This window comes from Tamandua tetradactyla, chromosome 6 (assembly GCF_023851605.1).
Source record: "Tamandua tetradactyla isolate mTamTet1 chromosome 6, mTamTet1.pri, whole genome shotgun sequence".
In the NCBI taxonomy this organism is placed as follows: Eukaryota; Metazoa; Chordata; class Mammalia; order Pilosa; family Myrmecophagidae; genus Tamandua; species Tamandua tetradactyla.
The window spans coordinates 144,961,224-144,976,591 of NC_135332.1; the positions used below are offsets into that span (position 1 = coordinate 144,961,224).

A 15,368-nucleotide genomic window follows, 5' to 3' on the forward strand; every position below is an offset into this window, starting at 1 on the left:
ACAGCTCTCAACTATGTAATCAATGAAATACTACAGCAATGAGAATGAACTGTTATAATAAATGAAGTACTCAGATTTCCTCCTACTCCAGTTCCCTAACACTTTGCTAGCACAGAGTTGTTTTGTTCATCATTTCCCCAACATCTTATTCATTCCCCCACCAGTGCCTATCCTTCCCATTTTCCAGGATGCCCAGCCTCTACCAGCCTACCCACGTCCCTGGCTCCACTCCTTCTTCAAAACCCCCCTGCCCCTCAGGGCTGTTCTGATTGCCTCCAACTTCCTCTGACACATAGAGCCACACTAGATATTTGATGCCTACTTACTTACTCATATGTATTAGATCAAAACATATGAAATTGACAATATTCAACCACTTTTGACCCACAAAAACAATTTCATATGGTTCAACCCAATTTATAAATCTTCTCATCCCAAATACAAATCCCCTTTACATTCCTAGTGTCTTTGATAGTCCCTTGCACTGTGAAGGAGTATGGTATTAGGAAAAAAAAAGAAAAAGACCTTGACTATTTTTAAGTTGGCAAAATAGTAGGTAGGTTTCTGTTTCAATCTGAAAATGTATCCTAATCCATGCATGCACCCACATGTATGAGTGGGATGTCTGTGGTTCCCCTCTGTAAAAATATCTCATAGCCTAAAATATAAATATGCAATATTAGACATCAGAACTTATAGCTAGAGATACTGGTTTATAGATACCAAAGGGCTTTAAGAGAGTCTACCTTTCAAAAAAATCAAACACAAAATTTTCATCAGTAAATTCTATACTCTCTTGGATATATTTCATATTTATTTTATAATTTGTTACACGACCCAGTTAAAAAGATCATCTAGAATATGGCATTGCACTTTATCTAGTTACATTTCACTTATTGTGGTCTTAATTCTATACATAATTACAGTAATTACCATGAGATTACTGAAACTTATCAAGGAAAAATCTAGTGAGAAATTATACTTATTTTTAAGGACAAGAAACTTTTATGGTCTCTGATAAAAAATACAAGATCCTGTTGCTTTCCAAAAGCAAAACAAAATTAAAATGGCCATTCAATGTACCATGATGATTGCTGAAGTGAATTCAGTATTTCAAGGACAGAATATAACTAAAACAGTGGAGAAGCACTGAACTGAAGAGTTGATACTTTTAGCACATCCATATTGGTAGCCTTGGAATTACTTAAGGGAACAAATCAGTATTTCATCACTTTCTTCCTCTGGTTCTGTGGGTAGATCGAGCAGTGAAGTTCAGATTTCTTTTTCAATGATACCATTTCTTAGGAAGACCCATATTTTCCTCAGTTGATGAGTCATGTTTTCAGAACTGAACAGGCTTATGAAACGATCTAGGACAAACGTTCTAATGTATTCTACTATAATTCCTCCAAATTCCTTCACAACAAATTATTAACAATTGCAGTATTTAAAACTCCAAGCAAAAGAAAAAATCTCTTAGCAGCGATTACGTCCCAATAGTGTCCTTAACTCTGTGCTTAAAGTACATCCGAGATAATTACATTTCAGACTCACTACATTTATAATGTTTTATAATGCGTCTTTCATTTGTGTAATATTAGAATGTAAAAAAGACTCCCAGAAACTAGGCTAATGTTTATTTTAGGGAAAAAAAATAGAATGAGCTTCATATAGTCAATATGCACTTGCCACTTGTCATTTATGCATCGTTAAAAAAATCAACTGTATAACTTTGGTCCCTATTTCTTTCTAATCTTGAGATTTACCTACAATTTTAATCAGTGTTATACTAATCTTGATAAATATGGTCCATCTTAATGCCCAAAAATGGCAGGGGATAAAATTTCTTCTAAAGATGGTAGAAAGTCCACCTTCAACACCAGATTCTGCTCATTGTCCTGAGTAGCCTTGAAGGCATTTTAAAAAGTTAGACTTTCTCTTTAAAGATCTTCTTCCTTTATAGTACCAAAAACACAGTCGTCTTCAGCTACCTTAATGGAAATCTTGCTTCGCCTTGGTAAAAAACTAGGACAGTCCTTCTCCTGTAAAGTAAACACAGAGAGATCAGGTGTGTATATGAGAGGAAACAGTTTCTACAAGAATAACAAAAAAATCTAGAGAGGTTAAAACAAAATTAAAAAACAAGAGAAAGTTTACATTTGTTCAAGCAAGGGCTATTTTAAATGGTTTTGTCAGGTAAAAGCTTTATTTGGGTGGGTGTGGGGGGTTGGTATACATCTGATGGGGCTGCGGAGAGCGCCCCCTGCTGGTATGATGAGGTAGCTATGCCCAGAGTGCCTTTGGGGCACTGGAATGACATCCCGGTAGCCTCTGAACTCTGCCTAATCTTGTCCCTTTCTCCTGTGTTAGATGACATTCAGTTTTAACTTCTTAAAGCATTTTAAGAGGTTATGGATGCCACAAACCTTCAGTGAGTGAATCGTATGCCTTTAGTATTTATGTATAGCTTAAAGACAGGGCAGAGAGAGTGGGTTTCACTTCTAGTGGAGAAAGACATGAGGCATCTCAAAAGGTAGACCGGCTTAGTTTTTTTTTTTTTTTAATAAGGGATGGCTTGTTAAAGCAACCCACTCTGGAGCTATATCACCTAGGTTCAGATCCAGGTTCTACCGTTTTTTTATTTATTCTGTTTTTAATCGCACTTTAAAAAATACAGAATGCTTCACAAATTTACGAGTCATCCTTATGCAGGGACCATGCTAATCTTCTTTGTATCATTCTAATTCTAGTATATGTGCTGCCAAAGCAAGCATGAGGGTCTACCTTTTACTAGCTGTGCAACCTTGGGCAAGTTGCTTAAACTTTCTGTTTCAGTTCCCTCAGCTGTACACCAAAGATGATAATAGTACTTGGGTTAAGAGAATTAAGTGAGCGGCACATGACATAACAGTGCCTGACTCAGCCTAAGCTCTACATACAGATTACTAAGTAAATTCAACAGAATTCAATATAATTGAACACCCGAACTCCTTCTGAAATGCGGGCCCTGTTCAAAGCATAATGCAGGTTTGTCTGTTTAGAATTGCTCCTCATCTGAGAGGGTCGCTAAATTAGCATCAATGCTGATCACAGCTGTGTTCTGTGTTGTCTAGAATCCTAGGATAGTGGCTCTCCAACTTGAACATGCATCAGACTCACCTAGAATGCCTGCTAAACATGAATTGCTGGGTTTCACCCCTAGAATTTCTGATCCAATAGGTTTGGGGTGGAGCAGATAATTTGTATTTCTAATAAGTTCCCAGGAGGTGCTGATGCTGTTGGTCCAGGGACCACACTTTGAGAAGCACAATTTTAGAGTATTTCCAATCCTGGGTGTCTGTTAGAACCATCTGGGAAACTTAAAAATTCCCTTGCCCAGGCCCCTCAGACCAATTCAGTCAGACTCTCTGAGGGTAGGGCCCAGTCACCATCATTTTTAGAGTCCCTGGATCATTCCAATGTACAGCCAAGGTTGAGAACTATAGCTGTACACTGTCAGTATGTGGCTGGAATTTGGGTGAATTTACATGAATCTACATTTTACAGATGAAGAGACTGAAGCTTGGTGAGTGTTTTGCCTGGGATGCTCATCATAAATGCTGATTTTCAGTAACCCCACCCAGATCAATCTTTGGGCATGTGCTAGTTTGAAACTGTTATGTACCCCAGAAAAGCCATTTTCTTTCAATCCTGATCCATTCTGGTGGGGCCAGACCTATTGTTTAGGGTGGAACCTTTGATGAGATCGCTTCCCTGGAGATGTGACACACCCAATTGTGGGCGTGACATTTGATTAGATGGAGATGTGACTCCACCCACTCAAAGGGGTCTTGATGGGTCTACTGTAGTCCTTTAAAAGGGGAAACATTTTAGAGAAACATCAGATGCAGACGCAGACACAGATGCCTGGAAACGCAGAAGCGCCAGGAGCTGAGAGAACCAACAGAAGCTAGGCAGGACCCAGAGCTGACACAGACACAGACACCTGGAAATGCCTGGAGTGCCAACAGAGAGAGCAGATGCCGAGACACAAACCACTGGAGATGCAGAGTCCAGTAGATGTTACCATGTGCCTTCCCATGAGATGCTAAGCATGTCAGAACCCAGCGTTTTTGCCCCGAAAAAGCTAAGTGAAGACCACAGATGCTCAAAGAGGAAGCCACTGGAATGAGAAGCTGGAAGCAACAGAATCAGAAGGACCAGAAGATGCCAGCCACATGCCTTCACATGTGACTAAGGCACTGACCTTTCTTGAGTCAAAGTGTCCTTCTCTGGATGCCTTACTTTGGACATTTTTATGGCCTCAGAACTCTAAACTTGTAACTTAATAAATCCTCTTTATAAAAGCCAATATTTCTAGTTTATTACATGCTGGCAGCATCAGCAAACTAAAACAGCATGTGAGGCCAGGAATCTACATTTTAATAAGCACTCCCAGGAGTCCCTTAGGCACATTTTGGTTTTTGATCTATCTGAAGACACACAGCCAGTAAGTGGTAGAGTTCCTGTCTCTGATTTAACTAGCAGCTGTTATCATGTAAGAGAGAAAGCTTTGCATTTACTGTTTTTTTCCCTGAGCTTATTCACTCAAGAAATACTATGTATCTTTGTATAAACATCAGACCCTGTGACAGGAGCTGGATCTGTAATAAAATCTATTCAAATGCTACTTAGAAAGTTATTTTTATTTTGTTCATCTATGCCAGGATTTGAACATAGAAAGAGTTAGTAAAGGTAGTTAAGGGCACAGCTGAAGAGTCAAACTGTCGGCTACTTTTTACCAGTAGCAAATCATTTAATCTCTCCGTGTCTACTTCCCTCCACTGATTTAGAGTTATGGTAAGGAAAAATTAGTTAATTCATAAAAAGTGCTTAAAGTGCTCAATATTTTCTATTTGATATATATTATTATTGTTTTCTGCACGGCAAACCTAAATGTTCAAAAAAGAGTTTATAAACTTAGAAGTTTTTTATAGAGTACAAAACAGAGTATCTGTGAAACTAAAATACAGAAATTAGAAAAAAGATTAAAAAAAAAAAGGCATGAGGTATAGAAGCAAACCACCAAAGAATGTACATTCTTCTTGGATATTTTTCTATGTAAAAGTTCAAGAAAGCATTTCTCCTAGCCCTTCTAGGTGCTACAATAAAAATATATACTTATGTGACAGTCCTCCAATTGGCCCAACCTACATGGAGGCACTTCCAAGAAACAGAATTTTGGCATATTACTGGAAGTAGAATGGCTCTGGTTACTTAGGGGAAGAAAGGCAGATTCATCAAAATTATGATTCAATTACATAATTTTACTCACAGACCTGATTTTGTTGAATGCGGTTTCTTTTACTTTTACCTCGTTCCGGAACTTCAATCTGCTAAATAGATTAGTAAAACGTCAGTTGGCACAGCCCAGAGAAGCAAGCACACAAATAATCCAACAAATAGCATATTTTCCTTTCCATGAAATCCTGTTAATAGTCCTGAAGGCTGCCAGGCAGCTGGCACACCTGCACGTGCTGGCATGATCCCCCTTAAATTGCAAGCATCTTAATGTTACAGAAATCAAGTCCCTACAAGTTAAGTGAAGCTTACTGCTTAATATCATTTGTTGCTTATGGATTTTGTGATTTAACATCACTTTTAAAAGGACCCTACATGAAATTAAATGTATTTGCAAATCCTGAAATTCTCTACAGAGCTCCTATCCACATGCTGAATTAAAAGGCACCATGAATCAAATGAAGAATCAAACCGAAGTTCAAGACCCATGAGTTTGCCTCATGTATGTAAGGTAGTGAAATCTAGTGAAACAGACTCCCAGCGGGAAACGGAGAGTGCAGTAATATGGGTTAATTAAGGAGCGTTTTAAAAAGGAATTATTTTAAGCACAGAATTACCATATGATCTGGTAATTCCACGTCAGGCAATACATTCAAAAGAACTGAAAACAGGGACTTAAAAAGATACTTATACACCAGCGTTCACAGCAGCATTATTCACAATCAAGTGTCCATCAACAGCTCAACATGCGTTACACACACACACATACATACACACTATGGAATATCATTCACCCAGTAAGAAGAATGAAGTTTGATACATGCCACACCAAGAATGAAATGAAACATGCTTGAAAATACGGTGAGTGAAATAAGCAAGACACAAAAGAACAAATGCTGTATGATACCTCTTATATCAAATATCTAAAATAAGCAAATTTATAGAAACAGAAAATAGCTTAGAAGCTATAGGGGGAGGGCAGAGGAGGGAATGAGGAGATACTGATTAATGGTACAGAGATTCTATTTGGAGTGATTAAAATGTTTTTGTAATGGATGATGACGATGGTTGCAAAACATTGTGAATGTAGTTAATGCCACTAAATCATACACTAACATGGTTAAAATGGAAAATTTTATGCTGTATATGCTGCCATAATAAATGTTTAAAAAAAACAAACTATTAGCTATTTAATGGAGGGGTGGAGGGGTGGTTTGATGACTGTGGTGGTAGTGGGCTGGGGTAGAGCATAAGGGGATGGGGACAGGCCTCTTACCATCTCTGGGCCTGAAAGGGGAGGGAAGCAGAAAGAGTAGCTGTAGCTGCAGGGACGGGTGGCCTGAAGGAGCTGTAGGCCACATTAGACGGACATGACCACCACAGAGTCCCAGCAGGGCCAGAGATGGAAATATAATTACTCCAATCCCATTTTTCTCATACCCTCCAATCAGGGGTCAGAGAGTGAGGTTGCAGTACACAAATGTCGGTCTCCTGGAACACAGAACAGGGTGGAGAAGAGTGGAGAGCAGATCTGGACAGGCAAACAGAAAGCAGCAAGCACATCTAGTAAGTGTGACCTAGCCCGGGTTTGGGGGAAAAAGTCTTTAGATTTTTCTTATTGGGAAGAAAATGAACTACTCTTAACTATGCAGTACATGACTGCCACAAACACAGGGTAGTACTTATCACTCCAAAACTGTAAATGTCTCTTTACTGAATGCCTGTTTCCTCCAGCAAACAAGTACTTCGACATTGGATATGCCGTTTCCTAGCCAGGGATCGATAGACATAAACATTTGTAAATAACAGAATGAAGGAATTATTTATTTAAATTATTTATTACTGCTTATTATTTACAGAATATAAAGTGGGACATTTACTAATGAAACATACTAGGTATGATTATATAAAAATATAAATTATTTTTCAGTTTGGAAAATTATTCAGTACCATATTCTTGATGTGCATCTCAGGTGTTCAGAGTATAGCTGAATATACAAAATGATGATGATGATGATATATGGAAACATATATGTGTAAAATAAGCCTGCTTTGTTTTCTTGGTGTCCTTTGGAATTCTTTACATGGCAGAGACTACTGATGGCCTATTCCATTATCTGTTCTGCCCTCTCTCCTTATTAACAATACCAAATTTTATTCTGAAAGACCATACACCATACTAAAAGAGTATATTTACCAGACTCCCTTGCAGCTAAATGTGGCTATGTGCTATGACTAACTTCAACCAATGAGTTACGAGCAGAAGTCCTATGTGAGACTCCAGAGAATCCTCCTTAAAAGAAAAGAGGTGATAGGAAAATGGGGAATGCCAATTTCTGGAGAGAGAGAGAGAAAAAAAAAGAAAGAACAGAGGTGAGCCCTTCTACATTCTGTCACCTACAATGTGGATGTAATGACTGGATCTCCAGCAGCCGTCTTGGACATGAGGTGAAAACCACACACTGAAGAGAACAGAGCAGAAAGGTCCCTGGTCACATCAGGGAGGCACCATCCCAGCCCTAGACTGCCTACTTTGGGGCTTCTTTTAGATGAGAGAGAAACTAATTTCTATTTTGGTTAAGATATGTCTTTTGTCTTCTGTTTTCTTCTATATGCAGTCAAACCTAATCCTATCACATTTTACTTTCAAATAAAACTATGATTTTGCTGTGGTTAAAAGTTGCAAATATTAACAAAATTTTTTTAGGCTTTTCTGTAGAACCATAATTTTAGGAAGAAAGCTGCACTTTTTTTCTTTGGGTCTGTGGCTAATATTGCCTTTAAGAATTTAACATGACTTTTTTGTGTGTGTTGGGGGTTTACATTTTTCTTTAGTGAATTCATTTGACTTCAAATTTGAATAATCTCTTCATAAACGGTTCAGGTGTTACCTTTGAAAACATTGCCTAAAGCTAATCTCAGCTAATTAAGTTAGCAATAAACTTTCCTTCCTTCCTCCTTATTACGATAAAAACAGTACTATTTAATCTGCTTCTAGGGACCATCCAGTTTATTATGTGGTTAATTTGGTTACCATTTCCTCAATTTCTCAGCCCAGATTCTTCACTTATATCAAAATCTTGGAATCAGAACCGGCTTTGCAAAATAGAGACTTCTGACCCTAGTTTATACAAAGCCTTCTGTCAGTGATATTTGTTAGTTCAGACTTGATATGTTTACCTAGAAAACCACTGACTGCCACAATCATGCATTTATTTGTTTATTTCAAGGTCCACAAAATGACTTGTTCTGGTCAAGTGCACTCTGCGTGGAGGTCCAGAACTCAGCATGAGTTCAAACATCTGATTTTATCTATTCCCCTCACCTTCCAGAGTCTCATTCTACCCAGGGATTTGTAGGTGAAATTCCAGATTGAAGTATGGACTAACAGCAACAAGACTCAAAAACCCAATTTTCTAAGAGGAAACATCTTAACTTTTCTTTCCAAGAACCAAAATAAGTAAAGAAATAGGTTGTAGAAATAAAATGTGTTGAGTATTTAAATAAAGCCATACAAGCATCAACTGATATGCTGATTTTGCTGTCAGCCAGTGATAAACCATAGATTTCGATCATATGCAAATCTGAGGAATGCAGTTAGTGTGATTGTTTTTCTTTCAAACTTTAAATAGATCACCATACTCTAGTCTATTGAGCAAACTCTTTACTATTCATTGTACAAGTATTTCCTGCATCAAGTAGCTTACATTTTATTCATTCACATATGAGAGCACTTCTCTTTTTAATGGGATTACTTCAGTTACTTGCTTTCTTCTTCTTTTTAATATACAATGATCAGAGCCTATGGGAGGTCATCCTACATAAGAGGTTGGCTCTCATTTCTCTTTTTTAAAGAGCCTCCTTGATTCCTTTATTGCTTTGATTTGCTCCTCTCAAGTACATTTTGAATTGTTCAAACACCAAGAGATAGTGAATTTTATTTTCCCTGGAAAAGTATTTCCAGTTCTAGAGATTAGATAAATACGTACAGAATGCAACTATTTTCTTAGTAAAAAGCTACAAAGCCAAGCAACGACCAGTGTGAAAGTAAAGATGTCATCCATCCTCTTACGAAGGACTAAATACAAATTAAAACATTATGGAGCAGTGTAGAGGGTTAAAGAGTTCTCTGCAATGCAAAGATGACTTCTCTTTGGAAAAATGGCTTGAACTCTAAAGACAGGCTCTCTTCTGCCTGTGGTTCTGGCACAGGGGCACCTGACCAATCCCCAGAAAGGGAGCCCACGTCTGTGTGGTTTGGATTCCCCTCTCAAGGACTTCACTTGCTGGCCCTGGGAATTCATCAGTGTAATGTGGTCTCTGAGTGTCAGCTCACCGTGGGAACTTACTAGAAAAACCGGATACAGATAAGAAGGCTTACCATTTCTGGATTCTCTGCAGCTTTCTTTACCATCTTTTCGGTGATCATCTTTTTCAAGCAGTTACTCAGCAAAAAAGCCTAAGAAACCCAGAAATAAACAACTCTCAGCTGAAGAGATCTTCATTCTCTTCCTTCCCACAGATTTTGAGCTCTGTCTGCAATACTACACTTTCGAGAATTTAGATTTCCTCTTTACTTTCCAGAAATTTGCATAAGATGTCATTGTTAAACAACCATAAATTTTCTCAGTTACAGAAGTTTTTTAAAAGAGAGATAAAAAATGGCTATGATCTCATTACTAATCTCTTTCCTTCTTAAAACTATCCCTTTGTTGATAGGAAAGTTTTGGTAATGGATGGTGGTGATGAATTGTGAATGTAATTAACACCACTGAATTATATATTTTAATATGGTTAATGGTGAAAATTTTAGGTTGCATATAACTTACCAGAATAAAAATTTTTTAAAAAGCCATACAGTTATACAACACAAACAGTAAATCTCGATGCGAACTATGGACTATTATTTGATTATATAATTATAATATTGCTTCATCAATTGTAACAAAGGTACTGTGCTGGTTTGAAATTGTTAGCTATCCCAGAAAAGCCTTGTTCTTTTAATCCTGATTCAATATTGTAGGGCGATATATTCAATATTGTATTTGATTAGATTGTTTCCATGGAGATATAATCCACTCAATTGTGGGTGTGACCTTTTGATGAGATGGAGCAGTGACTCCAGCCATTTAAGGTAAGTCATGATAAGTTTACTGGAGTCCTTTAAAAGGGGAAACATTTTGAAGAGTGTTCAAAGATGCTTGGAGTACCAACAGAGAGAGCAGATGCCTAGACACAGACAATGGAGATACAGAGCCCAGTTGACGTTGCCATGACCCATGAGATGCTAAGCAAGCTAGAACCCATGCCATGTCCCACAAGGAAAACTGTGTGTGAGGGAGAGGCGTATATGGGAACTCTGTACTTTCTGCATATTTTTCTGCAAACCTACAACTTCTCTAATAAAAAAAATATATATATAAATATGACAAATGCCAAAAAAATTACAGAAACTAGGAAACAAAGAGAAATAAGTTAAATCTACCTTTTCAGCACCTTCAACATTGGCCCTGTTGATATCTACTCTCATATGAATTATAAAAAGTCATCTGGGTCTTTCTTACTCTGATTAGTCAATTAGCCACTTCTCACACTGGCTTAAAATGTGTTTTTTCAGGTCAGTTACTCTTACAACCTTAGAGTAGATGACATAAACAAACAAACAAACTAAGCCCTCCTATGCCATTTTCCTTATTTTATAAGCAAAAGATAATATCAGCAACAAAACAATTCAAATGCTTATTATTATAATCAAACAGTAATCATATATTTCATTATTTATATGATTATTGAGGCCTATTATGAGCCATAAATAGTAACCTGTCTTTCTGAAAGACTTAGCACCTTATTGTTTTACTGCACTTAAAAAAATTTGTTTTTTTTTTTCCTTTATTTTTCCAGAATCTTTAATTACTTGTTTCAAGACTGATAGCTTCCCCAATATCACCTCTGGTTTAATTATCATCATTACTGCCAACATGCACACAATTTTACACATTTGCTACATAAAAGCGGGGCCTTCCTTGTTCCAGGATCTTCACCCATACATGCTAAATTTAAGGTACCTTATGATTTTCGTATTTACCCCTTTGTCACCAACCGTTTCTCTCCCTTGTCCGGCTCTTGATTCTTGGATTGCCATTTTCTTTTTCTGCCCCATTATAGGCTGTGTGTTCAAGGAAGCTCACTGTGTTGGGAGACAGGTGGAGAGAAGAGGCCGGAGAGGAGAGAGAAAACCCAGGAGGGGGTGGTAGCCAAAGTGGAAGGCACTCTGGGGGTGGAGCAGAGAAAGCAGAATTAGAGGGAGCATGGGCTATACACAGGTAACATCAGAAGTCTTATAGGGCTGTAGAGATGATAGGAACTCATTTTATTTAAAGGAAGAGAAAGGAGGGAGGAGAGAGGAAAAGGGCTGCCATCAATAAGGAAAAGAGTACCAGAGTTATCAAGGCTTACATGCAAAGACAAATTTTGACAATCCCCAGTTTTGCTACAAATGAGCCCTACTGATCTGTGCACACATGTAACCTATACAAAAGATGGGTATGAAATAGTTAAGCATCAAAACCCTGAGCTGATGCACCTAGGAAGGATGTTTAATAGTATTCCAGGAATGGTGAATCCTATATATTGTTATACATTGTACACTAAGACACTGCTACAAACCATGTAAATATGATTAAATGTAAAGGGATTGAGCTTTCCTTTAAAGGACCTAGAAGAGACTTGGGCCTAAGTCCTCATTTGTATTTGTAAAACACATAAGCCAAATTTCTGTCTTTTACAGAGGTAGCCTTTGGGTACATATCAATAAACCCAACTCTGAACAAAATAATACTTTTCTAGGAAACCTTTAATGTTTATTGCATCTCTCTACAGTGGCTTAAGCTCATTAGGTACTGACTAGATTAAAAGACTATAATAAAATTTAACTGCTGCATTTAGCATTCCAGGGGAGTGGTTTCACTGCCCAAATCTCTCTACATCTCTCCAAATAACTGCAAATCTTGCGATAGCAAAACATCCTATGGTTTCCCAAAGGATGACTCATACTTAAGGTGAACCTGAGGTCTCATTTATTTAATCTAGGATTTTGGTAAGGTTCTTTGAGTTTTTCAGAGGACATTGATACCTATTCTCTCATGACCACAACTACACTAGAAGTGAAGAGTTGCAAGGGGGCTTTGGTTACTTGAAACCAGAATATTCCTTGGAACTTAGTATGATCATCTAGAACTCAAATTGAAGAATATAATGTTGATGCAAAGATTACTTTGATACTTTGATTCTGTTTTAGAACATTTGTAGCTTTGATTCCAATTTCAAATAGTTTAAGTTGGTTGAACAATTTTTCTGTTGTATTTTGTATATATAAAATTAGGTTTCTCTTTTGGGATTTTTATTCCAGTTTAATCTATGTCTTTGGCAGGCACTGATTTCTACCCAAAAACCTTTGTACCCTTCTTTCTTGCTAACAGAACTATGATTTGAGTTAGGATTACAAAGTATCCAGCCCCAGGCAAGAAATCTTTTTTTACCCTAAGCCAATCATGCATTCTGTTCCTCTTTGCTTGATACTTTGTTCCCAGACTCCCTAGCTGCTAGGGGTGATCACATGATCCAGTTCTGGCCCATAAGACATAATGGGAGGCTTTTGGGGGAAAAGTTTTTGTTTTCCAGATAAAAGGCCATTTATCTGCTGGGAAATGGCCAAGAGAATGATAGGGATGCCAATCATCTATCTACTTTCAGTTTCTTATTAAGTGAGATAATAAAAATCTATATTATCTAAGCTAGGGGTCAGCAAACTATAGACTGTGTACTAAACCCAGCCCACAATCTGTTTTGTCTTTTTCCAGGTACAGGTTTTTCCCCAATGCTTTCATCAGGGTGTTTTTTGTCTTTAAGCTTACATACCTTAGATTTGTCACAATAATTCTTCTTTGCCATTCTAAATATTAATATTTTACCCTTTAAAGAGAAGGGTCAGGAAGAGAAGTAAAATCCTTTTTGAAATTTATTGCCAGTTCCATTTAGGCCAACCCAGTGACAGCGCATCTGTACAACTAAAAGAGCTGCCTGCATTCTATTTTCCTCACTCCCCTCACTTTAAAAGAAGATTGATTTTTGCTCCTTAAATTTTATTTTATTTATTTATTTTAAAAATATTTTCATTGATAAATCTTCACAGACTTACATTTCATATGTGGTGTACAATCAATGGCTCACAATATCATCACATAGTTGTGTATTCATCACCATGATCATCTTTGGAACATTTGCATCACTCCACAAAATGAAATAAAAAAGAAAAAAACTCATACATACCCTTTGCCCCTTCCTCTCACTGACCACTAGTATTTCCATCTACTCAATTTATTTCACTCTTTGTCTCCTCTATTATTTATTTATTCTTTATTCATATTTTTTTACTCATTTATCACATGCTGGATAAAACGGAACTACAAGGTTTTCACAATCCCGCAATCACATGGTAAAAGTTATATCTTTATACAATCGCCTTCAAGAATCAAGGCTACTAGAGCACAGCTCAACAGTTTCAGGTACTTCCCTCCAGCCACTCCAATACACCAGAAACTAAAAAGGGATATCTATATAATAATTCCAGGATAACCTCTCAACTCTGTTTGAAATTTCTAAGCCACTGAAATTTTATTTTTCCTCATTTCTCTCTTCCTCCTTTTGGTCAAGAAGGCTTTCTCATTCCCTTGATGCCAGGTCCCTGTTCATCCCAGGATTTCTATCCCATGTTGCCAGGGAGATTTACACTGGGGAGTCATGTCCCACGTAGAGAAGGGGAGGGCAGTGAGTTCACCTGCTGAGTTGGCTTAGAGAGAGACCATATCTGAGCAACAAATGAGGTTCTCTGGGGTGACTCTTAGGCCTAATTTTAAGAAGGCTTAGTCTGTCCTTTGTAGGAATAAGTTTCATAAGGGTGAACCCCAAGATTGAGGGCTCGGCCTATTGATTTGTTTGTCCCCACTGCTATGGGAATATCTGAAATTCTCCAAATGGGGAAGTTGAACATTTCCTCCTTTCTCCCTAGTTCCCCAAGGGGACCTTGAAAATACTTCTTTATTCACTGCCCAAATTACTCTGGGATATATCAGGCATCACACTAAACCTGGACAAACTAACAAGATTTCACACCCTATTCAAGACTCCATGTAGTTATGGTGTTCATCTAAACTGACCATACAAGTTGTGCCAGTTTGAAAGGATTTATGTACCCTAGAAAAGCCATGTTTTAATCCAATCAATCTTGTAAGAGCCATGGTTTCTTCTAATCCCTCTTCAGTACTATAGGTCAGAACCCTGATTAGGTTACCTCCATGGAGATGTGACTCAATCAATTGTGGTATTAAACTTGATTAGATAGAGATGTGTCTCCACTCATTCTAAGTGGTTCTTAATTGGTTTACTGGAATTCTATAAAAGAAGAGACATTTTGGAGAGCATTCCCCCCCCCCCACTTTTTTTTTTTTACATAGGTAGGCACGGGAATTGAAGCTGGGTCTCCCACATGGCAGGCATGAACTCTTCCTGCTGAGCCACTGTGGCCCGCCTGGAGAGCATTCCTTTCAGAGAAGGAGGAGAGAGCTGCAGAACGATGACAGGATGAGAGAACCACAGAGTCCACCAGCCAGCAGCCTTTGCAGATGAAGAAGGAAAACGCTTCCTGGGGAGCTTCAGGAAGCAAGAGGCCTGGAGAGGAAGCTAGCAGATGCCGTGTTTGCCATGTGCTTTTCTATTTGAGAGAGAAACTCTGAACTTTCATCCACCTTGATGAATCAAGGTATCTTTCCCTGGATGCCTTAGATTGGACATTTCTATAGACTTGCTTTAATTGGAACATTTTCCTGGCCTTGGAACTTTAAACTTGTAACTTACTAAATTCCCCTTTTTAAAAGCCATTCCACTTCTGCATTCCAGAAGCTAGCAAACTAGAACACAAGTTAAATTACAAAATGGACTTCCCTCAAAAGAATAATAAATATTGCACCAAATAAATATCTCTCCCTTTGATCTCACACAGAAGCTGAAGATTTAAAATACACTCCCCTCAC

The 15,368-nt window shown here is 37.8% G+C and overlaps 1 protein-coding gene and 1 non-coding gene across 3 annotated transcripts in view; both read right to left on the reverse strand.

Annotated features, from left to right (window-relative positions):
* Positions 1–799: 799 nt before the first annotated feature.
* The window catches only part of SNX31 (sorting nexin 31), a 90,792-nt gene continuing 76,223 nt past the window's right edge, over positions 800–15,368 (reverse strand). For both annotated transcript variants that reach the window (XM_077163233.1, XM_077163234.1), the window contains 3 exons: positions 9,662–9,739; positions 5,319–5,375; positions 800–2,042 (listed from right to left, as the gene is read on the reverse strand). In XM_077163233.1, coding sequence (XP_077019348.1) covers positions 1,941–2,042; positions 5,319–5,375; positions 9,662–9,739 — 237 coding nt within the window. In that variant the 3' untranslated portion in view covers positions 800–1,940. The remainder of the gene's footprint in view (positions 2,043–5,318; positions 5,376–9,661; positions 9,740–15,368) is intronic.
* On the reverse strand, positions 2,668–2,770 carry LOC143689180 (U6 spliceosomal RNA). The gene has a single exon (XR_013178642.1). It is a non-coding gene; the product is annotated as a U6 spliceosomal RNA (small nuclear RNA).